The sequence below is a fragment of the Ixodes scapularis genome, unplaced genomic scaffold (genome assembly GCF_016920785.2).
Source record: "Ixodes scapularis isolate PalLabHiFi unplaced genomic scaffold, ASM1692078v2 PGA_scaffold9__187_contigs__length_104089568, whole genome shotgun sequence".
Classification (NCBI taxonomy): domain Eukaryota; kingdom Metazoa; phylum Arthropoda; class Arachnida; order Ixodida; family Ixodidae; genus Ixodes; species Ixodes scapularis.
In genome coordinates this window covers 24,948,079-24,973,084 of record NW_024609884.1, presented here as the reverse complement: position 1 = coordinate 24,973,084, position 25,006 = coordinate 24,948,079, and the positions used below count along the sequence as shown (strand labels likewise).

General features: G+C 47.5%; 2 protein-coding genes across 5 annotated transcripts in view; one reads left to right on the top strand and one right to left on the bottom strand.

Annotated features, from left to right (window-relative positions):
- The window catches only part of LOC8043961 (cytochrome b5), a 55,773-nt gene extending 44,436 nt beyond the window's left edge, over window positions 1-11,337 (bottom strand). Inside the window, exon 1 of one of the 3 annotated variants that reach the window (XM_029978608.4) lies at window positions 11,100-11,337. In XM_029978608.4, the coding sequence (XP_029834468.2) occupies window positions 11,100-11,152 (53 nt within the window). In that variant the 5' untranslated portion in view covers window positions 11,153-11,337. Of the gene's footprint in view, window positions 1-7,788; window positions 7,821-11,099 lie in introns of those variants that run through there. The other 2 variants (XM_042287543.1, XM_042287542.1) reach the window with 2 other exon arrangements.
- Window positions 1-24,339, top strand: part of LOC8043957 (paramyosin) — a 33,904-nt gene extending 9,565 nt beyond the window's left edge. The window contains exons 2-5 of one of the 2 annotated variants that reach the window (XM_029978606.4): window positions 567-762; window positions 2,715-2,843; window positions 10,380-10,501; window positions 24,094-24,339. In XM_029978606.4, the coding sequence (XP_029834466.1) occupies window positions 567-762; window positions 2,715-2,843; window positions 10,380-10,397 (343 nt within the window). In that variant the 3' untranslated portion in view covers window positions 10,398-10,501; window positions 24,094-24,339. The remainder of the gene's footprint in view (window positions 1-566; window positions 763-2,714; window positions 2,844-10,379; window positions 10,502-24,093) is intronic. The other variant, XM_029978607.3, reaches the window with a different exon arrangement.
- Window positions 24,340-25,006: the final 667 nt, after the last annotated feature.

Here is a 25,006-nt window from a genome sequence, read left to right as displayed (position 1 = left end):
CCCTTGTCCAAGTGCCGAACTCACGCTTGTCTGAATTGTAATTTTTTGCACGGTAGACGACCTTGTAAACGTAAGAGAGCTTCATGAGGCCGTTTCTGCAACCCTCGCACGAATGTGCTTCGTAGAAAGCGGAGCGAGCTATCCGATAGTGGGGGAGTGCCAGAAACGATCTGCAGTGGCTTTCCTCCGTTAAAGGGCTACAGTCCGCTGCCCTCCACAAGAAGCACTTCGCTGTGTTTCGTGCGTCAAACACGCCAAGCGACAAAGTTGTCTTTCACAACCATCATTTACTTTACCAGTTGTAAGCGAAACTGACCGCGCGTAAAATATAGCCTGTGTTTTTTTAACCCTTACTTGACACATGCTGTTATAGCCACCATGCTCCGTAAGCGTCCGTTGAAACAGCGCTAAATTAGCACGCGGTCTTACTGAACATGCAGTGTAACGTTTCAAAAACTAAGCGGTCGCCATATCTGCACGATTCCCTCTGTAAGACGCTTTGGAAAGCGGCACTTCGGGAACCTTGCGTCGTTTTAGTTCCTCATGTGTTGCTCCCTGCTTTTCAGCCGCGAGCTGAAGGGCGAGTTGGAGGCGTTGCACGGGCGAGTGATGGACGCCGAAAGCCGAGCCCGCAACGAGGCCGGGAACCTGCGCAGCAAGGTCCAGGCGGAGATCGCGGAGCTCAGCCTCCAGCTTGAGGACACCACCTTGCAGAATAACGAGCTCCAGAAAGCCGTCAAGAGGCAGGCCAAGCAGCTGCTGGTGCGTTCGAGCTAGGCTTCGTTCCGCTTTATCGTAAAAAATTCTGGGTCAGCGCCTCTTCTCACTGTTGGGAAATTTCTTGGGACACCGCAGAAGGCTATGCATTTTTTTTGTTTTTCTTTTTTGCTTATATTGCTATCAAAGTGGGGGCTTCTGCATAAAAAGCGATATGCGTGGGCTCTCATAGACAGTGAGAATGCCGCCAATCACCGCAATAAAATAAATTGCTTTACACGCGAGAGCGAGATTGTGGAAGAACGACGTCTGTCTGAAACATCCGCTATCAAGTATATTCGTCAAGGCCTCTGAAATGATTCACTCGCGTTGAGGACGGTGAGACAGATGATAACGGAATAGAAAGGAACTCGACTTGATTCGAGTCTGTACTCACATCGCTTTTTGTGATAAAACTTAAGCTGCCACCGTGAAAGAAGCGAGACCGCCGGTGGTCACAGAGAATAAAGGGACCACGAAATGAATTTTGGGCTCGAATAAATGATTTTAGATTGGAATTTCACTAATCACGTAGCGTTTAGTGGGTTAAAAGAAAACTATTACACGAGGGTAGAGAGCTAAAGATCTGACTTTTGGTACGACATTTTGAAAATATAGCGGACTATTTCTTACCTCCTTTCCTTCGATAGCCCTCCACCTTTTCACTGTGATTTATCCGCGGTACCCAAGCACCTCAGTCGAACCCAGCTCCCGTATTGGACACAAACACTGCGTCACTCGGACGTGTCCGCTCGTCAACAATCAATCTGTCGACGAAAACTTTGATTCGGGTTCGTGGCATATGAGTTCCGTGACATCACTTATCGTTACTTGCGAATGACAAGGTCCATGGTGCACTTAAAGAGCACGGTGGAAGCTTGGAGTCGTCACATTCCGAAACCAGCGCCGGTAAAGGTGACAATATGACATTACTCTTATTTACGTCGATGAAAGCAAAATCAAGCAGACTGGCCAGTCCACCAGTCGAAACTTGGCGAGAAAGTCTGCGAGAAATCCAGCTGCTATTATTGGCCGGCGCCTACGTCAAGTGCGACGTTGACCAATCACGTCCGCCAGATTTCTCGCCGACTATTTTGCCAAGGGTCCATATTAGGGCCCCAGGTCGGCAAGATGGCTGGGAGGGCTGTCACTGTAGCTCAACACTGATCGACGATCACACCAGACGCAAGGAACACCGGACAGCTAACCCCGCCGACCCTCAGACGGCTAGGAGAACTTCCGGTTCCGGTGACATACTAGGTCACAACTACGTGATTTCTCATTTCGCGTTTGAGTTGAGGAGGAAAGCTAAAGAGGAAGAAGTTGAAAAATGACTTCAGGGTCCCTTTAAAGAGCAATTTAGCCCGTACCAAAAGTTTAGCCCATTGAAGCTCTTATTTCTATGCAATTAATTCTTAAGTATGCAGTGTTTGCTCAGGAACATTTTAAAAGAGGCCTTAGTTGCGCATTATGAGCAGAATCTCGAGCACGTGACGTTACTAGACTTCGTTTCAGCTCAAGCCCAGACGTAGTCAACGCTACGAGCTAATGGGACCAATAAGAAAGCATCAAAAGCATGAGTCACTGGGCCTTTTCTATTTAAGATTGGTTCAGCGATGACGGAGCATAGACAAACATATGATGATGGTGCTCTTTCGAGGTTGTCTGCTTGGTCCCACCGTCGGCTACGTCTGAATTTAATTTGAAACAGATTATAGCAAGTTATATAGGCACGGTCGATTGATGTAAGTACACTCCAGTGGCGTGAGCACGGGAGTGTACTTACATCCTTCGCCGTCATATGGCACGTTTAGAATCCGCCCCGAGATTATGCGCTCAAAAAATTGGGACAGTCGTGTGTTTGTCCAGTCTCAAATTTGTTTGTAAATAATGCGTGTTCCGCTTGTGTCGGCCCCGTTTTGATCTGCCCCCTTTGGTCCTGCGTCGCTTCGGCGAAGGACCTGCAGGCTTACTGCGACGAGATGCAGCGTCACATGCAGGGAGCTGTTGACGACCTGTCCATGGCCAACAAGCGCTGCCTCGACCTGCAGAACGAGGTGGAAAGCCTGCGATCCAACCTCGAGTCCGTGAGTCGGTCTCTTCATTTCCACATCCCTACGTTTTCAGGCACGCGCTTGTTCCGAAAGGTCACCTCACAGGTGCTTGAGGCTCGGATGCCGGCGGTCGACAGCCGACACCAAACGGCCTCCGACGGTTAATTTTTACGGAGGCCGCGAAACGCTAACTGCCATTTTAAAGATTTTTTTTTTTATCAGGTATAGTGTATTGGCTTTTACTGTTCTCTTTTTTTTCCTTTTTTTTCTTTGCAGGAACTTAATGTTTTATTATTGTATCTTGTAACGCGAATACATGAACTAAAACAACAAATCGCTTTTGTGTTCATAAAACATAACTGAACCGCTATATCCCCCTCTTAATTTTTTTTTTTTATTTTTATTTTTTATTTTTGGCGCGCCGATACAAAAGAAGTTGAGCAGATGGAGCAATACAAAAATGGACACAACAGGGACTTTTAGCAAACCGTTACCGTGTTCCGCGCACCGCACTACCGGAGCCTTTCAAGCATGCTTTTAAGCGCGCGCCCGGGTAATCCCGTGACCGCGGGGCGCACGCTTAAAAGCATGCTCCAAAGGCTCCGGTAGTGCGGTACGCGGAACACGGGAACGCTTTGCTAAAAGACCCCATTAACTAAACATTTAGAGATATTACAAGAACGAACATCGGGTATGTGTAGTTTGCGCACAAGGGCGACTTTGTTTGCGTTTTGCACACGCCCCGTGCCTTCACCGGCGTCATCTCCTTGCTGGGCACGAATAACAACGATTTAATAGTTACCGTGCCAGTCACTCAGGAACGGACATATGTATCCCATGTTTTGCCTTCTGCATGATCCGCACATAATTTTCCACAATTTGTATTGTATTATCAACAGCACCACACTCTAAAAAAAAGCCCACGAGTCTGCTTTCCCGCGCAACACTCGTAGAGCCAGTCACCGCAACTTACGGAGACAGCTCAGCGAATGACGATGGCGAAACATATGTTTTGACTAAAAAACATAGTCTTAGTTGTAATATTAAGTAATGCAACCGTGACGTTTTGCACTGCTTAATGCGACAACTCTGACTACGTTTACTTGTCTAAACATATGTTTCGGCATCGTCATTCGCTGAGCTGCCTCCGTAACTTGCGCTGATTGGCTCTCCGAGTGTAGTGCGGGAAAGTAGACGTACGCACGGGCACTTCGTCCAAAAATAGTCCACGGGTGCACTTCGTCCAAAAATAAAGGCCGCAAAAAACTGTACCGAAGCAACTCAAAAGCCCTCCCGATGTTTGTGTTGAAAACACGTCCAACAAAATAGTCCACGGGGCGCAGCAAAAGCCGACAAAGCATCTTGGGGGAATACAAAATCTTCAGCTTTCACGTACACCGTGAGCGATATGAAGGTGAACAGCCCTCTTCTTGTTTTTGACGCTCCTGCAAGTTTTGACACAAGCTCTGTTCCAGAAGAGGGCTAGAACGCAAAGTTTAGACCCCAAGCCACGTACCATTTGAGACGTTGAGAGTTAATATAGCTTTCGGGAGCCGTAAAACAGGCAAGAAACCAGGTACGGTGTTCACCTTCATATTGCCGGCGGGTGCACATTTGAGTAGCTGGAAAAAGGAAAGGAACGTTCAGCCGTGAACGCTTCTGCCAAAATACTAGCTATCATTGGTTTTATCTGCTACGTTCAAACAGGAGGTAGTGTGTTGCGTAGTAGGTAGTGCGTTTCGGTTCTAGAGCAAAGTTTCCTTGAGCCTCGTTAACTGGTTAAAGCTGACGTATCACTGAAATGCGCATTCATTCGGCGCTTGTTTACCAAGAGATGAAAACCTAACACGTTTATGAGGAGGAAAACTGATCGTAAAGATCGGTAAATAAATCTATAAAAAAAAAAAGACAAAAAGGATAAAATTATGGTATACACCTCAGAAGGCCAATTACATCGAAAGTTCCACCGAACCTGACGCCGTCTGTGCGCAGATAGCTGATTCGGTGACTAGCTAACCGTGCTGAAACAGAAAACAAACTAGAGATAGACCTGCGTCGACGATGCTTGGAGTAATTTGACGTAATTTGAAGTAATTAATCAGCCGTGGAAGGAAGAACCCGTAAATGGCGGATGGGAACCCGAAAGGAGTGAGTCCGACGAGGCCTCTAAAATCGTTGTTGATATTTTGCTTAGAATGCAGCTTCTTAGAGGATCAATCTCAATTATTGCATCTATCCGACATGGCGAGTGCGTACGTTATTTGTGACCTAGGATGCTTACAATAAGGGGAACTTGTTATTCAAAGTTTGAATTGTGTGTTTTGCGTGTGCGTGTGCGTGTCTGCATTTTGTTTTGCGCTCGAGTAGAGTTCCTGCCCTGGTGAAGCTGGCTGTATACTATCCCGCGTGCTTTGAAGTTTCGCCAGGTTTCGATTCCAGAATGCGGGTAGACACGTCGCTAGTGGCCGCTAGATTCGACAGCAACAAGCGCAACGGCGAAGAAGGAAACTATGTTCCGTTTTACCTTGGCAATGAAAAAAAAAAAAAAAAACTTTTTGGAGCAGCCAAAAATTTATTTAGGAGCAAAAAAAAAATCTTTTGGCGTACAAGCATGGCACTTCATTTTTATGCATTCTACTGCAAACACTGCATTTCCATTCATGCGTTCACATGTGTGAAATCAAAAGGCAGTGCCCATTTGCCTTCCCACTTTGTGCAATGGTTAGTATACATTGCACAGCATAATTAAATTGGAAATGGAATTTAATTTTGCCTCCCAAAGGCATTTTACATGTAGAGTTTTCCGACGAAGCGGAATCTCCATGTGCACAATAATTATGCGTTAAAAAAAAGAAGAAAACCTAGCCTATCCCAATTTGGTGATTTCCAAGCTTCCTTTCCTCTTCTAAAGTTGCCTTTGTTTTAATTCAAACTTCGCTGACTGTGCTTCAAATATCTAAACCCCACAGTTAAACCTGCAGCGCACCCCATCTAACCCAATCGAGGTTATTAATCAACTTTTTCCATACACCCCAGTTAAAAAAATACCCTTCCTCGAATAAAAGAAAAAAGAAAGAAGACAATACCAATGACGCACAAAAATTGTCAGAATGTAGCAGTCTATCACATTTTGATTGGTTTAAAATTTATTTTGCGAATTTTACTGCAAGATTGGTTTGTCACATCAGCATTTACCAGATTGCTTTCTTGTTGTTGTTGTTGTTGTTTTTTTACACACGTTGGCGGAGCACTTTTTCATTCCTTATTCCGGAAGTGTTTAAAGCCTCAGTAGCACTGGTCCTAGATCAAACAAAAGCCAGGTTGTTAGCTGCTGACATAATGATAGAAGTATCTCAGGATACTCCTCCAGCATGTTCGAATTAAGCGGGTTTGCTTTACACATAAGTATGCTTCGAACATATCCGCAAGCAGTGTTTGTATGACCAATTTGACCGTCATACGAGAAAGACTTCAGGCAGCATCTGCTGGATGTCTTTTGTATGATGTAGTAGCAGCATTACCGCGGCTTTACCCTTTACCAGGAGGCTGAACAGCGGCCAAAGTGACGTAACGCAGAATCGCGATGTCGACTCGGCGGGTGTAGCTTCTCCGCAATGCACCGGTGTGGGGGAAAAAGCGCATTCCACGGAGCCATTTAACTCGACCGAAAACACAATGAACGACGGCAAGTACTTATCTCGCAACTTCCCGAGTTGACTCTAAAAAACGCCCGTGCGTCTACTTCCTCTACTTTCCCGCACAACTCTCGGAGAGCCAATCAGCGCAACTTACGGAGGCAGCTCAGCGAATGACGATGCCGAAACATGTGCTTAGACCGAAAAACGCAGTCTGAGTTGTGACATTAAGCATTGCAAAACGTCACGCTTGCATTGCTTAATGTCACAACTCAGTCTGCGTTTTTTGGTCTAAACATATGTTTCGGCACCGTCATTCGCTGAGTTGCCTCCGTTAGTTGCGGTGATTGGCTCTCCGAGTGTTGTGCGTGAAAGTAGACGCACGGGATTTTTTTTTAATTGTCCGTCGTGTTCGGTACGAAGATCAAACCGAGTAATACTTTATTCTAAGCAACGGTTCTCCAAACGTTTTGGCTAAGGGGTCCGGATTGGTGACCTGTCGCAGCCTCGAGGGCCGGATAACAGACAACATAAATTAAAATATGCTAAATTGAAAAAAAAAGCCTAAATAACCATTCAAATACAAACTTTTTAAACCAGAGCACAAATTAAAAAGAAAAAAAAGTAAGGTGGGTGAATACATACGTGTACTCTATTTGTATATGCGATATGTTACTAATTCTGACATAAAAAAAAAATAGTGACCCGGAGAACTCACTAGGCATAAATCAAAGTTCCTTTGGCATATTAACGGAGGACAGAATACTAATGAGAATGATAGATCTGATGAGGATGTGCAAGTGTTATGGCACAGATCACAGTTATAATAGATGAAACAAGAAACCTCGAATAGCATGCCGGTGATGAAAATGTACAACAAGTAATATGGCGAGAGAACCCACGTTCTGATGCTGATTTTCTCATTCCTTTTTATATCTTCCCTTCTGCCTTTAAAACGCCTAGAGGCGCAATTTCTTTTTTTTTTCTTCTTTTTTTCTTATTTTACGTGCTTATTTTTGCACTTGTAGCAGCGGGCCGTGGGCTGGCCGTCACTGGAAAGACGGCGATCATCCACTGGCCGGACCTTAAAAGAGATCTTTGCTGTAAGCTTAGAACCTATTCATGTTCTAAGCGATAATCGAAGGTTTGGACGATTCGTGCAAGGTTACTGAAACAAACCGGCCGTGTATAGACGCCTAAGGCATCACTTTCCGCGTAGTGATAAATCGAAATGAAGTTTTGGATTAATGTTGACGAAAATGCGTCTCATCTTAGCGAAAATTCGCTGGATGCAGTAGGGTGAGCACTTTGGCGTGTGTGGCGTAAGATGTCAAAGCAATCACATCAATGTACAGGATGCTGCACTATGAGCTGACACAGAAGCATTCCGGCCGGGGCAAAAGCCACGCGGGGGGTCCCAGGTGCCTCATGCCGCTCAAAAAAAAAAAAGAATAGACTGCCAGATTTTTTATGGTGGCATTGTAGCAATAAATTTAATAGCTTAAGCATGCCGGAGGTACCTCATGCGTCGCATTTGACCTTTTCCTGGTAGCACTGAAATGGGGCAGCTCATAGTGCCGCCGACTGCACCTTAGCCGGGAGCACAGCGAAAGTTGCGGACGCTGGATCAAAGCCTTGGAAAGCGCTTGATACTGCCTGCTAAGTTGTGCAGAGAAAGTCGTTCCTGATTTTCGTAAGATATCAATTGAAAATCTCTTCCCTCCTGCTGAAGCTGTCAGCACCTTCGAGTTTAATTTATCCCATGGCACGCCGTTGTGTTTTTCTTTCCTCAGTTCCTTCTCGTGAGGCAAGACCTACCTTTCCTACCTGCGGCCACTGTATTTACGCTATTTTCATCCTTCCTTTTTTTTTTTCCCCTCGCCTCTGCTAGCACTTCACGCCCTCTCCAATTCACAAGTGACGCTCCTGCGGCGCTTGTCCGAATGCCGGGAAAAAACGGGTAGAGGTGTGCTGTGGAAGGTTGCAGCATCGCGAGGCTGTCTATTGCGCGTATATTGTCGTCACGGTACTGTTCTGCAACTCGCGCTCGCAACCATTATCGTATACGAGTCGTAACTGTGTGAAGACAACCCTCGGGGGTATACGCGCAATTTATAGTACGTTGCATATATTCGGTGCACTGCAGTCTGCGATGCGACAGTGAGTTTGATGACAAACACTGAGAATAATCGAAGCCCGCGAACCTCCACGTGAAGTCATCACACTCGGATGGTGCCAACTCGGCAATTGGACCCGTGCCCGACGCTGCGCGCCTTTCGATTGGACACGAGGCCTATCCGAACACTGACACAGCACTTGTGTCCAATGTGCGTCTAGGCTCCTCCATTTGACTGTTCTGAGGTTGAAATGCTGGTGCACAGGGTTTGATTATTCTATACTCCGTTTCGTCACATGTCCGGGCGCAGTCAAAGGCACGAACACATACAACCATGAATACCAAAAGCGCAGGTCTCTGGGCCCTCCCCGTACATGATTGGCTTAGCAATGCCGGAACACGTGCAGAAACCTGGTGAACACCATGACGTTGCATTTTTTTTAGGCTGTTTGATTGGTTGCATCGTCGAAGTATAGGTGGTGTCGGCTTGACGTGAGCATGTGAAACGTCATTTCTCATCGCGCCGTGGCCTTCAAGTCTAGGCCTATAACATACTTTCGGCGATCGCAGTGTCTGACCTGACTCGCCAAGTGTTCTGCGGGAGAGTAGACGCAAGGGAATGTTTTAGGCTTTACGCCAGTACTATCGCGGACAGTAAGACCTGAAACAGACCTTCATACTTTTTGGGTGTAACCTGCAAGTTTTCTTTAAAGAGCAGTGGTCCAAATGTGAATGGAATACGAAATACGAAGTATGGTGTCTGTGCGCGTCTCTTTGGACTGTGTGCATTGTTAGAGAAAGTGCAGTTTTAGCATTTTTGGGTCGTTCTCGGAGGGCAAGGTCGTTTCTTTGTATTCAGATGTGAAACCCTTGAGGTCGCAGAGGGCAAAGTCGTGGTTGTGCTGAGCTACAACCTCTTGTGCAAATGTTTCCTCGCCGAGTTTAGGGCAAAAAAGGTTTACCCCCGTTTTGTTGAAAGCTGAGTTTTTTTGTTTTTTTTTTCATTCTTTTGTACTATTGTGTTCTCTTGCCGTGGGGTATTATAGATTTGGCGATTGTGGTGACGCCGTTGCAGACGTGGTATATAAGGCGTGTACAAAATAAACTTCGTAGCTGAGTTTGAGACGTTGCCTGTTCTTTTTCAGTCTTCATTCGCGTTTTTCATTTTCCTACCCCAGTCTCAGGTTTATCATCATGTTCAACACATACACACACACACAGAAACACACACACACACAGACACACACACACACTTCGCGACTTGTCGTCTGGCCCCCTTCATGTCGGCTTCGTGACCGACTCGGCCCGCCGATTCAAAAGGTTGCCGACCCCCGGATTAGCATATCGTTTGGGAACATTCGTTGAAGTTAACATCGCTGATCCCTGGTCCTCATATTGGTGGCTCCTAGACGAACATGGTAGATCACGTAATCCACACGCATATAATAGTGTGCTTTACCGGGAGAGTTTTTTTCTTTTCTTTTTTCTTCGCTTTAACTGAATGTTTTGCGTGTATTTGTGCGTGTGCTTGCCTGAAAATTTCTGGTATTCGGCAAAAAAACTAAAAGAATCCGTGTTCATTTTTAAAAAATTCCTATTGATAAAATAGTATTAGCCCAAAAAGTTTTAAATTATTTTGAACTTTCATTGTCTCGTCAATTTGAAAGTTCCAAAATAATTGGTGGTATAGTTTGTGGCTAAAGGAGCTATCGGTGATTAGGGCTTGTGGAAGTCGGCAATCACCGAAATGCTACGAGCAGTAATCCTTTATAGTCTCACTGCGTTAAGTAATCGGATTGTATACTTTTTGTTCTGCAGGGCGTGCGCCATATTTAGCTGGACGGACTGCTTATCCGAGAGAAAGATCCACGGGAGTCCGGAGCCCTGTTCACAAGATCCTTAGAGCACACGGAGCAAGGATAGAAAGTAGCACCGAACAAGTGAGTACTAGAGCTCCTGCTCGCGTCACGCGGCTTTTTCTAAGCCAATTGCGTCCAATGCATTGAGAGAGAACGGGCGCCAAAAAGGCAGAATCGCCAGCTGGTTCGCTCATTATTTTACTGCCTTTGGTTTATAGCCTTAGGCGCACTTACAATGTCCCACACATGTCGATCCTTTCCGGTTGTAACTGCGGACGCGCAAGCAGATCATCGCATGGAGTTCATGCCGGGATGCCACAAGGAGGTGGAAGTTTCAAGACCCGCGAGAGCAGGCTTCTCGAGCTTCCAGATAATCAAACGAAGAGACCGTCATTAAGAAACAAGCCTCCGAACGGATTGAAAAGCCAATTCCTCAGCATTCGGAAGACAGTTACGAGCGAACACGTACTGGCTACAAATGCTCGTCGTGATCATCTACGAGCACATTGGTAGCTACTCCGTGGTGGGTTGAAACTGTTTAAACATCTGGCATAAGTGGCCGCTTCTATACCGAGTCCGGTTTTCCAAAAGGCCCGCCCGAGTGCTTGAGGCACGCGACAGCGACACGTCCGAATTGCACGCGCGTACTCCCGCTGACCAGTAAGCATGCAACTCTCACCTCCGTGGAGGCTGCGACGCGTCCGGCGAAGCGCTGGCATCGTCTGTGGGCATGCCACTTGGCAGGCATGGGGTTCCGGACGCCTCGCGAGCTCCCAGCGTCGCAGGAAGCGGTCACTGTTTCGTGTGGCGCGGTCACGAGCCCCGCGCGTCTTCCGCCTTCGTCCGATGGGTGGGAGCTTATAAACGCGCGATGCCTTCCGCTCTCTCAGCTGGCAGGCCCGATAAGCTGTCCGCGACGGCCGACGTCGACGGAACGTCGATCGCGGCCAGGAGAGCCCCCGGCTCTGCGCTGTTGTAAATCGCCGCGCGCCGTTTATCAGCGGTTCGTTTACAGCGTCGCCCCGTCTGCTACAGCTTGGCCAACGCTTGTATGTCCGCCGCCGGCCGGGGATGCCCGCTCCGGTCTGTTTCTTCGCATCAGGTTCACATCGCTTCAGCTTTGTTGTCTTTGTTCGAGGGTCCTCGACGACGGTCCTTGACTCGCGGCGTGGCAAGGACGACCATTGACGCTCTCGTATCTCGAGCACCGAGGCTGCTCCCAAGGGGTCGGTGAAGCTGCGCTGTCGAGCGAAGCCGAGATGGAACGTCCAGGACAATGGGGCCAGCATTCCAGTTAGCCGTGGCATCGGAGGATAAAGTCGCACGAGCTCGTTGGGAAGGCCCAGCCGGTGGCGCGTGGCTTGGAAGCGGTTTTTTTGCATATCGATCAAAGCCGCCGAATACCCGTTTTATGGACATTAGAGGGCTTTCGAAGCAAACTGCTTCTCTAAATAATCGGCGAATCAGCTCGCGATCTCGACGCTACACGCGTCCATGGGCGTGCGCTTGTTCGCCGATTCTCGATTAGCGCTGAGATTTCTCGGTGGCGCCCTCTTATGGTTCCTGTTCGTGAGGTCGCTACCAGGATTTGCCTTGCCGTAACGTCACAAGTTGCGTTCCTGGCTACTTATCACCCGTTGAGAACGTCAAGTTCAATGGTGTGGGTAAAAAGCACGGTAGAAGCACGGAGTGTGCTTGGAAGCATGGCGTTCTTAAACCAGCACCGTCAAAGTTGACAGTTTGAAATTGGGCTTATTTCCGTCGATGAAAGCTTGAAATTGGGTCTATTTCCGTCCATGAAAGCAGAATTCATCAAACTAAAGTTGCCATAGTGACGTACTTGGCTACGTGCGGAGAGTTGACCACAGTCAACGTTACTGGATCGGAGAAGTTGACAAGCTCCGAGAAAAAAGTGACGCGCTGCCATTCACTGCCGCGTAGCGGCGCTCGTGTCCAAGCCCGCCCGACCCGTTCGGTCTGACTAGCCTCGGTACCCGTGGATACGCCGTGAAACATCGTTTTTGTGTGGGTTCACGAAATGTATTCCTAAGGACTGTTGCCAGTGTGATAACGCCCGGATTCAGACAACCTTTCCTGGGGCTTTTGAGATAAATTTACGCCCGCCGGGCCTTCTTAGTTTTGGCAGTTTTCCGACATTCGGCACCAAGGCACGCAGCTCGAAGAAATGGCTGCGTCTATGGACTCCGTGCGACGCGACTGGCGCGCCGCCGCGCGGCCGGTAGCGAAGGTAGGCAGTGAGAACCCCGGAGAAAACGAAACCGAAACCACGCTTCGTACGTTGGTACGCATTGAAGTCGGAGTGGTGCGGTTGCGCTGGGTTCACAGCATGAAGTGCTGCCTGTGCTGCGTCATTAAGTGCTTCAATAGTTATGCGCCGTATCTCGTGGAGACAAAGTTTCACAGTTTTTCAGCTCGCCGATGTTTTCTGGGACAGCGACAACGATGGAGCCGTGCCGTACGACGCGAGAAATTTGGTCTCCCGATCATGTCTGCCACTGTGTCATCACGGATGACATATTCTACACTGCCGCTTTGCGCTCTGCGTTTGTTTTTGTACCAGTAACGCCTACATGTGTAAGCGCCGATGGGACGAATTGAAATGCCATCCCACACTCGCGGGTATGAAGTGCCAATTTCGTTGGAGGAATGCCCTCCAAAGAAGTTTCGTCCCCATCGTACGTGTCATTGATATTTCCGGACAAGTATGGCGCGCAGTCTGTACTTCATGAAGAAAGATTCGAACGGTAAAAGAAGTGACAAATATAAATCTAAAGAAAACAACAATGAAACTCGAAATCACTGGGGAATCGACGTTTGAGTATGGAAGTTTATGTGGTGTGCTTTCTTTCTGGATCAGCCTCCTTTTGGATGTGAAAACGCTGACACCCTGAGTTCTGTAGACAACAATTTTTTTTCTCGGCTTTAGAGTTACCTATCGCAAAGTGGTTCGAACTGGAAGTACCGTCCACTGGTCCCTTTTAGAGCGCAGCTCTTAGGGGCCCGTTTCCGGCTTGAGCGGCGTCGGCGTCGCCGTCGGCGTCGGCGTCGGCGTAACCGCGAGGTCACGTGACCCCCCGAGGTCACGTGACCCACGCAGGTCACGTGACACCCCTAGGTCACGTGACCCCCTTGAGGTCACGTGACCCCCTTAGGTCACGTGACCCCCAGAAGTCACGTGACCGCCTTGAGGTCACGTGACCCCCTAAGGTCACGTGACCCCCTGAAGTCACGTGACTTCTGGAGATCACGTGACCCCCTAAGGTCATGTGACCCTTCAGGTCACGTGACCCCCGAGGTCACGTGACCCCCGGGGTCACGTGACCCCCAAAGGTCACGTGAGCCCCTGAGGTCACGTGACCCCATGAGGTCGGTCACGTGACCCCTTAGGTCACGTGACCTCATGAGGTCACGTCACGTGACCCCCAGAGGTCACGTGACCCCCTGAAGTCACGTGACCCCCTTGAGGTCACGTGACCTCAAGGAGTCACCTATCCCTCAGTACGCTTCCATCTTCCTCCTCAAGAGCTGCGCTCTAACCGGCGTTACAGGGAATTGTAAACGGCTTTTTTACCTGTAAAATGTGCACCTCCCACGATGAGTGATGTTATCTTCACAGCCTTTGACGGTCAAAACTGGTTCCCATTTAGTTACGCCGCCCAAACTAAATTTCCGCCTGGTTTCGCTATGCCAACTCTTTTTGTTATAATAAGTGTTGTGCCAAGTGACGGTCATATCAAAGTACCCGTGCGCCGAAAATCAGCACCTCGTACAACAGGTTATTACACAACAGCTGACCGCAAAAGCCCTTGGCGGCCAAACCGTGTGTTGGCCGACAGCTTTGTTTTCTCGGCTTTGGAACCACCTTCCGTAAAGTTGTTTCAATTGGAAGTACAGTCCACCAGTCCCTTCCTACCTGTAAAGTCTCCACCTCCCACAATCAGTGGTATTCTCTTGCCTTTTCATGGTCAAAACCGGTTCCCATCGAGTTACGCCGCCCAAACCAAATTTTCACCTGGTTTCCCTATGCCACCTTTTTCTTTTTGTATAATAAGTGCTGTGTCATGTTACTGTCAAGTGCAAGCACCTGTCTGCCCAAATCTGTACTTTGCACAGCCCGCTATAACACATTTTGGGCCCAATATTGGATATCCCGTACAGCTTTATTTCTTTATTCGTTAGAAACATAACTTTCACACGTGCTGTCTTAAAGAAACTTGGCACTCTTCGTGCACAAACTTAGTGAACATCTCACTCGCCTCCAAATATCATCGTTCCAGCAGTCCTAGGTTTACAGCGACGAGCGAAATAAATTTCCCACTCAGAGCAATTATGGTGGCGGCCGTCTTGTTTTTCGGAAAATTGCTCCAACTCCTTTTTCGGCCGCAACTAGAGAAATTACCCCTAATAACTACTCAAACTCAATATATAAGAAGTGGAGAACAGCTAAATGCCCTTCTGCCCCGGCACTCATGCAACGTCACCCTCAACTTATCGGCTCAAAAAGCAAAAGTTTCGTCCGCGCGCGCTTCCGCCGCCACAGTTTGGCATGCGGAAAAGCGCCGCATGCTGCTGAACGAGCCTCACAGTCGAACGCCAGCTCCTCCGCTAGCGGCGCTGCGCGCGTTTTTCAAAGCGCCCCCTATAGTTCCCGCACGGAGTGTATTGAGGAGTTTCAGCGACGGTGTCACCGCCCTGGCGGCCGGTCGCCGAAAGAGAAAGAGGGGGATAGGTTGCTGGGCGTTGGCTTTGTGTAAATGCGTTGGCTGCGAACGTAGGCTTGTAAACTTTGGCAGCAAGAATATTACGCCGCTCTAGTGTTCCGGTACGAGAAACAGAGGTGACACGATCTGCTACGACTAGCTACGACCACCCGCCGCAACGATGCAGGCGTCGAAGGAGCGCAACCTGTGTACTACGCAGTCAGTCGCCGTCGCCCGACGCAGATCGTTTGGCATTCAGGGCTTTCCGCCCCGGGTTCTTCGTTTGTACTTGAAACCGAGTATTATTTCCGGTGCTTATGTATGTGCTCAGTGGCTGAATATGGACCTCATAGAGCAAGTCTTCAGACTCAACAGCGACTCAAAGTTGACGGCGGAGGTGCTTGCAGCAACGCTTTCGGTTGGTGCACGGGTGTGACGACTACACGGATAAATTTTAAGATTGCTGCTAGCAAGGTGGGTCATAGTCGCTTTATGTTAACACGATTTTAAGTGGAAGTACTCCGTGCAAAGGCGAATTTATCGCGTTTCTAATCCACCTTTGGTTTTGTTGTTGTTTTTACCAAGCACGACCGACTACTAAGGAAATGCTTCTGTAACGTACACGGAGTGAATGTCTTCGGCCTTACATCGCGGAACGCCCCACAAAAAGTCATGTTCGTTCAGCGAGAAAACTTCCCTTTCGAGTGACCTTCTTTGATTGATAATTTCTCCCGTATCTAGGTGCTCTAACCAACACGATCGATTAGGCTTGCTTCCCTAGTTAAGAAATTTTGCTGCCACATGTGGCACTATATGCTTGGCTCGATGTATGCCACTGGTGATATTGTGAATTGGTTTACTTCCAAAGCTAAAAGTGTAACAGGTGGAACCATTCAGTTTGCTAAAAATATGATGATATGGGAATTTCGTTGCATAACTAGCGTTTTACGTTTAAGATTGATAAGAAACATGCTCATGTGATGATGCATGTCCACAGCATAAGCTTTGCAGATCCAGAATGGGTGTGCTATAGGCTACAGCCTCAAGATTTTTAATGGACAAAATTGGTGATTACACGGCAATAAATATTGTGGTGGAAAACTGCCCATTGACTCGGTGAGTTTTGATCGTGACCATTGGTGTGCTGTTGGCAAATTAGGTAATGGCACGCCTTTTCCCTGACCATCTGGCTTCAAGGGACATCGCATCTAGAAGTGCTTAAATATGTTTATTTCAAGGTTCAGTTGACCCCTCTCAGTATAACAAGAAGGCAGTCTCAAGCCACAACAAACAGCAGTGAATATACAATGCAAAATAACAGGCACCAGTGTCCAGGCGTACAGTCCGCAGAAGCCAATTTGAGCCTAAAAATGTTTTTGTTTTGTTTAGATAGTTTGCATTTGGTGTATAATCCGCAGAACCTGATTTCCGCGCCCAGTGCATAGTCCGCCAAGCTGGTGCGTTGTGTCTTCGTGCTTTTTTTTCTGGGTGGCATTTTCTTCAGAAGTCCTTCGGCGAACACTATTGAGCCTGAAGAACTGCTCTTGAGACCCACATCGAGCCACTGAGCACACACACAATCACAGAAAATAACACTCGGTGCCAAGTACAAACCAAGCACCTGGGCGGAAAGCCGTGAATGCCAAATGAGCAGCGTCGGATGGCGGCGACTGACTGCGTTGCGCCCCTTCGACGCCTGCATTGCTGCGGTGGGTGGTCGTAGCTAGTCGTAAAGAAATGCTCTTCACTTCAAGCAAGAAATCTTTCTATACCATAGTCAAGATATGTGTGCAAGTGTTCGCCGAAGTGGGCTCTCTCACGCTGGTGCAGTTGTCATCAAGAAAGGTACATAACAATGTTTGCGCGTTTAAGGCTGAAACTATGACGCATACTTTATCTAAACCTAAATCTATCGGTCTGCGGATACAAACATTTTCGTTGACGTTGCTTAGATGATGTAACCATTCAGGCCTCGCAATAAATGGTGTTGTGAACTCTTCGGTTGTGTATGAAAACCTATTTTTGCCCTAATAAAAGACATTTTCAAAAGGAAACGTGTCTTCCGCTGATACATACCTTCCAATTTACAATGCAGAGGCAAAAAGAAAATCAACTGTGTACATCTACCACTTAGCATAAGCACCTGTAGCAATTCATTCTTGAGCACACTCAAATATCAGCTTAGGTTGCTCTTGTTTTAGAAGCTTTGTCCTGTTTTGTAAAAGGAAAAAAAGTTAAAAAAGCTTTACCTTTGTTCTCTTTCTAGCATTTAATACAGACTTGTTTGTCAGCAGATCACACACAGCAGGTATCGCCATGGCACATACAACTCGAACGACCGATGAGACTATTGCTATTACAATAAAGCTTTCCACAAGAGCCAAAAGGAGGCTTGTAGGGGTGCACAAGCACATCGAAACGAGATTGGCGCTTCCGGGGCTTGTTTACATTATGCGTAAAAACAGGACGATCGGCGACCAGCTGATCGCAATATAACACCAAGGATACCGATGTTTCGATACATAGAACGCATGATAAAGACCTCAATCGTCCCTTGTATGCTGTAGCTGTCATACTTTCCATCCAACCGCTTTTTAGCACAATTAACTAGAACAACCGAAGAGTTCGCAACACCGTTTAATGCGAGGCCTGAATGGTTACATCATCTAAGCAACGTCAACGAAAATGTTGGTAGCCGCAGACCGATAAGTTTAGTTTTAGATAAAGTACGCGTCATAGTTTCAGCGCGCGAACATTGTTGATATGTACCTTTCTTTGGACCCGCGTACATTCGGTTCAACTTGATGATAGCTGCACCAGCGTGAGAGCTCACGTCGAACTCTTGCACACATATCTTGACTTTGGCAAGATTTCTTGCCTTTGACTGGCTTGAACACTTCATTTGTAGCATCACGGTAGGTCTTGATTGAAGCGATGATCGTCTCGCACACGGCAACAAACAGGGAACGACACGCCTTGTTTAATTTATACGCTACCGGTCTACGGGCGTCGCAAATCTATCGCCCTCTTTCCCGCCATGTTGGATCGATCGAAGCGCCCCCTATATTCGCTGAAACTCCTCAATCGTTCGTGGTTTCCGGCACATGAACCGTACTGCTTTGGTCCTTTGAGGACTAAAATACCGTGAACTTCCCTCTTCTGGTGTTTTGTGTTTGTGTCAGAAGTTCAAGCGTAAACTGCTGCACATATACCAAAGCCGCATTAGGAAAGAATGTCAATTTGAAGACGTCTGCGTTATTCGTGTGTGTATATTTGGAGATGAACGTGCGGTAGACATTAGAACCGTTATTTTACAGTACCTGCTACAGCTTCGCGGCCACAGTACACGAGTTGCGAGGCACCTTCGTTACTATGTGAAACGAGTTCATTTGTGTAAGCGTATGCATGCTCCATGTGCCTGCACAGCAACATGCTTCTTGACGTGTTTATAAGCGCGCGTTAATTTAAATTGGCTTTATGTTAACTACTATTTTCTTAACGCTGCAGTTGTCTTTAAATGATAATGTTGTTTTATTGATCTCGTGACGTTTCTGCGATCTATCTCAAGCCAAAATAAAGACATTTTAGCTACCCTGAGAGTGCGACATAGGAAGGCTGGGGTGCAAAGACCACTTTTGAAAACTGCTATGCCTCTTCGTTGTAAAGCAAATGTTCTTCTACGCGAGATACATCAAAAGAGAGATGACGGAGAAGGTAGCCCTTGCAAACAAGAAAGCTCGGATCCCGTGATCGCCAACTATAGGTATTTTCAGTCTTGGTGTTTGCATTCTGCTCGCGATTTTTTTCATGCAAAAAGAAATAAACGTTGCACAGTATTCATCTGCAATTTTAAGCCTCGCCGAAGATTTGTTGTGGTAGCAAATAGAAGGCAGAAAACGCATTTAGTTTGTTTTCTGGTGACAAGTGAGAGCGCTTATCGAGAACTGGATACGGCGCTGCCAGTGCACGCGAGCCCCTGCTTGTGGATGCTGGACATGAACTATGAAATAAATCCTGTTATACTTTGATATTACACGAACATAGAATCGCACTCGGAAGCCAGACCCAAAGCTAGGCACCCATGCTGCTATCCCATGAATTATAGAGTAAAAGTGAAGAAACCATTTGCGTGCATACTTACAATCGTGACTGCAGCAGAATCTACTTGCAGCGTCCCTTTCTTAAAAATTAGTGCGCACGGGCCGCCAACATGCCGCCGACCGCCGGACTTCGCAGTGAAAAGCCAGCGTTCCGAGCTTGCCCAGGACTTGGCCGGCCTTGCGGACCGGGCGGGCTGCGACGACAGCGCCACCACGCTCGCGCGAACGGAGGGGGCCGGCTTTCGAAAGCGCGGCTAATGCGGAGCTGGTCACGTTGACCACAGTGACAAATGCTCGTGATCATCTACGAGCACCTAGGTAGCTACTCCGTGGTGGGTTGAAACTGTTCAAACATCTGGCATAAGTGGCCGCTTCTATACGGGTAATAACCACATCAGAACAGCACGTATACCGGAAGCACATCCGATCCCGAGACCGGTTTTTAAAAAGCTCGCCGGAGTGTTTGATGCACGCGACAGTGACACGTCCGAATTGCACGCGCGTACTCCCGTCCACGCACGTTGTCAATAGGCTTTCATTCTGAAGGCCTTTTAAGTGCTCATTAAACGGGTGTATAAACCTAGTTGAGTGGAGGGCTATCGGAGCAAAAATAATCTTTCGCCATCACCCGAGCGCCCATTGAACAGCGGATACCACTCACGACGTCAGAAAACTTAGCACAAATCTCCATATCCTTCACCCTTCGCAGATTTACATATCTCCATTGAACGCTTTGACAATTCTTGGTCTCTCCGTGTGCCTTCTTCAGTCTAAATGACAGCGGCCTTTCTTTTTTTTTTTTTTTTTTTTAATCGTTAATTCCTTAGACATGCTCTTAGCGAGCCAAGGTCCTCTGACATGAGCGACCCCCTCGGGTAGCTCAGATGTTTGCTCGATTAAGTTGTCTGAAAACATGGATAGGCGGTACGGCGCAACAACAACGCTCGTAGCATCCCGTTGCGGAAAACCTTTGCAGGCGGAAACCAGAAATGAAGTGGCGTGTTTAAAAAAAGACTCGTCACTGGAACTCTGGTCTCGGGGAAAAAAAACTACCTAGGATTATTATTTGACATTAAAATTATTTTATACTAATACATTAAAAAAAAGCGATTGCGCCATATAGTACAGAAAAAGTTGTTTATTCCATCCCGCTATCCTGTGGTAAACAATACGTTGGCCAGACGGGCAGATGCCTGAATGATAGGTTAAGAAAACATTGTTACATTGTAAACAGGGTGGTACCAGGGCACTTGTTCATTCATTGTCGTAACTGTAAAAATGATGCGAAATTTGATTTTAAAAAAATTCACTGTCATTGGAAGAAGTGCCAATGCCGTGACCAGACAAATTATGGAGGCAGAGGCGATAGCGCTCTTAGGGGAAGAGTGTGTCAGCGCCCCGTCGGTTCTTTTGTCGGCTAAACTAAAGAATTAAATTTCCTTTCACGGCGGCAGCATGCGCGATAATGGTGCGGGTTTCAGTGGGGTGTCATTGGCTGTGTTTGCTTCCTTTTGTTTGGTCGTGTATATAGGCTGCGCCTTGAGGATAAAAACTTCAGTTGTAAGTTCAGCGGTTGTTTGTCTCCTTTCTTCCGTCCCGTCTGTTTCGATGTGGACAAAAGTGTGGCGAGTATGATATTACGATTTCTGAGATCTCAAGGGGAAAAAAAAATCGATCATTCCACGTTCTTTCAGCTCTCTTATCGCGGCGTCCGGAAATTTGAAGATACTTCCACCTATGCGTTTGTTTGCCATCTTAAGCTGGAGAGCACTAATGCAAAGCCCTAAAATGCTCTGGTTAGGAGCTATCAGACTGCTTCGTTCATACGTAGAGGTATTGACTTAGTAAGGATATAATGAAGAAGAGCACAGACATGATATCATGCGATCACATTTATGATGCTTGAAATGCTGGCGACGGGAGCTTCCTTCGATTGGTTGCTGTGAGACTAGGTTAAGTACGAACACGAAGGGGTATTTAATGTAAAACACGACTTCCTTAAATACCTATTTAATACCCCATCAAGGGCTGGGATTCTTCTACTGGCGGTGGGTCGTGAATTGACGGTGGCGTGTGCTTTATGTCAGATATGTATGCTTATGCAGGTTGTAAGTTGCAGCACAATCTACACTAGAGCTATAGTACTACCAAGGGAACGATCATGCTTCTCGCGACAGTGCCGAGACCGGCCGCTCAAACTCAGTATTAAAAAATAAACAAACAACACTCAGCATATGGTGCATAGTAGAGTTCAATACGCCGTGAGGTACCTCAGTTGCGCTACCAGAGAGTTTAAAACACAAGAGCGAGTAATTTCGCGTTTCCAAGGTACTCATAACTAGCATAACGAACACCAAGCAGCAACAGATACCCTCGTTGTTTTTGACAGATGAAAAAGGGAAAGAAGGCTGTCCTGTGCGGCTCGCCATGGAGAAAGTCTGGTTTTCTTTTTTATTGTTAATTTATTTTCTATGTGGGGAAACTTAATACATTTTTTGTATCTTTCGGGCATAAGCAAGAGACGCACTTCACAGACGTTGCGTTATGTTGAGCTGCGTTCCATTTGTCCAGCGCGTCGGAATTCCGAGCCTTTCGAAACGGGGCACACTCATTCAGGTGTCGGCTATTCTGTTTCCCTAGATCACAGATGAATCGTATGTCTGGCGATAACCGGTTCTTCATTTAAGGAAAGACATTATCCTGACAGTTGCTCCATAAAATCCGTGTGTACGTCATCACTGTCTCTGAAGCAGGGCGAGAACAATCGACGTTAAATAAATTCCACCACACAGTGCATATTTGGGTTCAGTGTGGAATCTGAAAAATGCCCTCTGACATAACTTGTAGAACTGATCCTCCTAAATAATAGAAGTAGGTTGACCAAGCGACATGGTAGAGCGGGAACTGACTTCAAAATGGGGTGAGTCCAGCAGGAATTGCGGGTTTATAATAGTAAGCGAGATAGACAAAAGGTCAATCCGAATTCAAGTGTCTTGGCCCGCATAAAGCATGATATTATTAAATGTCGTCGCAAAATTAACAAGTTCATCGTTTTTTTTGTTTTGTTTTTTTCGGGAGTGTAGTGGGAAAACACGGCTTTAAATCTGTCTTGTGCAGTGACACACGTAGATTTAAACAAAATAATGAGCGTCTCCGACACCAACATTGTAAGTAACCAGCGCACGAATAAAAAAGAAACATTGAAAAGAAAACGCACTGGAATGTAAAGGCTAGGAGAGAAGGGCTGTTGCAGAATGTTTCGGCACCTTTGAGAAAGGGACGCAGTCCGGGCAGTCCGTGAGTGCGAGAGTAGTAGCAGTCCCAAAGGCTCGTTCCAGACTGATTGTTTCCCAGCTGCACGCGGCCTTTTATGCGTTGCGCCTTCTTTCCGCGCGCGGGAACCCGCGCTGGAGCGGGCCGACTCGATCGGTCGGTCGGCGCTCTCTCACTTCCACGTGCGTCCCGAGGTCGCCTCCGCGGTGTTGGCCGGACGCGTCCGAGAGCACTCACTCGGAGCCATCTGCCTCAAGGACATCGAGTCTCCGGTCCTCTTCCAGGAGCTGCGTCCAGTCGTGGCGTTTGAACGTCAGGGCGGACACTGCTTGTTCGATTGGCGTGTGGCCAAATGCCATCAATCTCGGCGACGTCGCCACGTGACCGAAACGTCTCGCCTCGGGCGCTTCTGCTGGCCGCTGAAACCTTGTCCGCGGGTAGGGAGGGGCCGACCAATGTCGGAGTCAGCCGTCGCGTCTGAGCGCCGGAGGGCCTCCGTCTGTGTTCGTTTCCCGTCGGTCAACCTTCCGCGTTTCCGCTTTCGATGAATGTTTTGATTCCCCTCGCCGGAGGCCAAGTCTGGAAAATGTCTATTTTCTGAGAAAATTCCATAGGGACTGCCCTCCCCCTTGCGCGCCCCTCGGCAATCTGTGCGCTTGCCTCTGCCTCGTTTAGCTACCTCAAAAGGAAATAGATATTTAAGGAAAAACAAGGCAGTTATCTTCGGGTGCACGCGCGTGGGTCAACGTCATACGATCGACACTACTCTTCACGGAACACGTTTGAGCCGGATATAACCGGTCATGGCAGGATGACTTTGTTCATTTTGCTAGGAGAGACTCGGTGACGTATTGCCAGCTGCCTGTTTGCGCAAAGTGACGAAATGCACCCTGAAATGTGAAACGAAGCAACGCTTGGGTGCTTCGGGCTGCAGAAGTTTTTTAGCGTAGAGGATGGCAGTTGCAACCGGTTCTCTTTGCCACGGACTGCACACGTAGTGCATCCCGTGACTTTTTTTTTAATCATTTACTTAACGCCAAACACATGCTTCACAACTACAGTGCTGCGAAATCAGAGACTACATCTGACAGCGCCAGATCAGATCGTACGACAATGTTAGCGCGAACAAGCCATCGCCGGCTTTTTCTTTCTTTTATTAATCTCAATATTGAAGGGCTTTCATCCAAGCTACTATAGTGGTGAAAAATGATCAGTTGGGGTACTAACCTAAAACCGGGCTGGACGCTGCTTACACATCATACAAAAGACAGTCTTCATGCAGATTCGAACGCGTGTCACCTCGAGATCCGTGCCTTGAATGCCGCATGGCAATGATTTCAAACAGAAAACTTGGCACGCGGCAGTCAAACCACGAATATTTCCTGTGACTCGTGCTTGCAGTCTGTCTTTTGTATGATGTATGCGCAGTGTGACCCCGGCTTAAGTGGCAACTTTTGATGTCCGCCAGAACTTTTTTCGAATTAAAATGGGAAAAAGCCACGCAGCCTTGCTCGCGCTAACAGTGTCACGTAGTGTACCACGGTTATAGATGCTGATTGTTGTTTTCTCTTTTTTGCAGGTTGTTGCCAAGCCTGACCAACCCCGTAGCTCGACCAGACACTGGGACCTTTCGACAGATTGTTTTGAAACACCACCTTGCTTTTGAGTTTCCGTACTAATGTGCACTCCCCCAGTACAGCACATCAAGTTAGAGCTTGTGCCATCCAGAAAATTGAACGTGCCGGGACAACACACCGCAAACAATACACGACAACCGGGTGCTCACTCCGGTCGCTTAGTAATAAAGAAATCGGACCTTTCTCAATGTTGGGAGCACTCATGGTTTTGTTCGACACGTCTGTTATGGATTTCACAAAAGTTTGTCCACTGTGAAAACCCGTCATTTCTCTATTCTCCCGACAGGTCTACAGGCGAGTCAAGGTGAGTGTGGTCGAGGCAGCGTTACGTTTACGCTTCATTGGTGCCGCTAACAGCGGATCAGTCAATCGAGGCACGCTCACAAACGCGAAGCATTTGCCGACTTTTGTTTTTAATTCGGTTCGAGCCAAGTGTAAAGCTTTAGTTACAACGGGAGGCATGTGTTGCCAGCTGGAAATTTCAGCGCGCAGTTGGACAGGAAAAAAGTAAAACGCGGCTTGATCCGGGAAACACCGAAACCCCTTTAGACGCCAGAGTAATACCCAATTCACAAGGCAGCGTAAAGGTACATTTAGCTTAGGTCCCTTTGCTATCGGCGAATCAGCCCGTGCCCTTAGGTCGCGAGCACACGCCACGCGCGGAAGATCGTTAATTGATTGGCCGCAGAGAATAAAGGTCCCTTAGCTAAAGGTACGTTTACGGTCGTGTGAATGGGGTATAAAGCCCCTTCATGTTTTAAAAGTATACGCAAGGTTCGGCGACGCTAGAAGAACGTGCAACGTGCAGCCCTTGGAAAGATCATTGCAGCAGAGCGCAGCACTGAGCTAGATGTT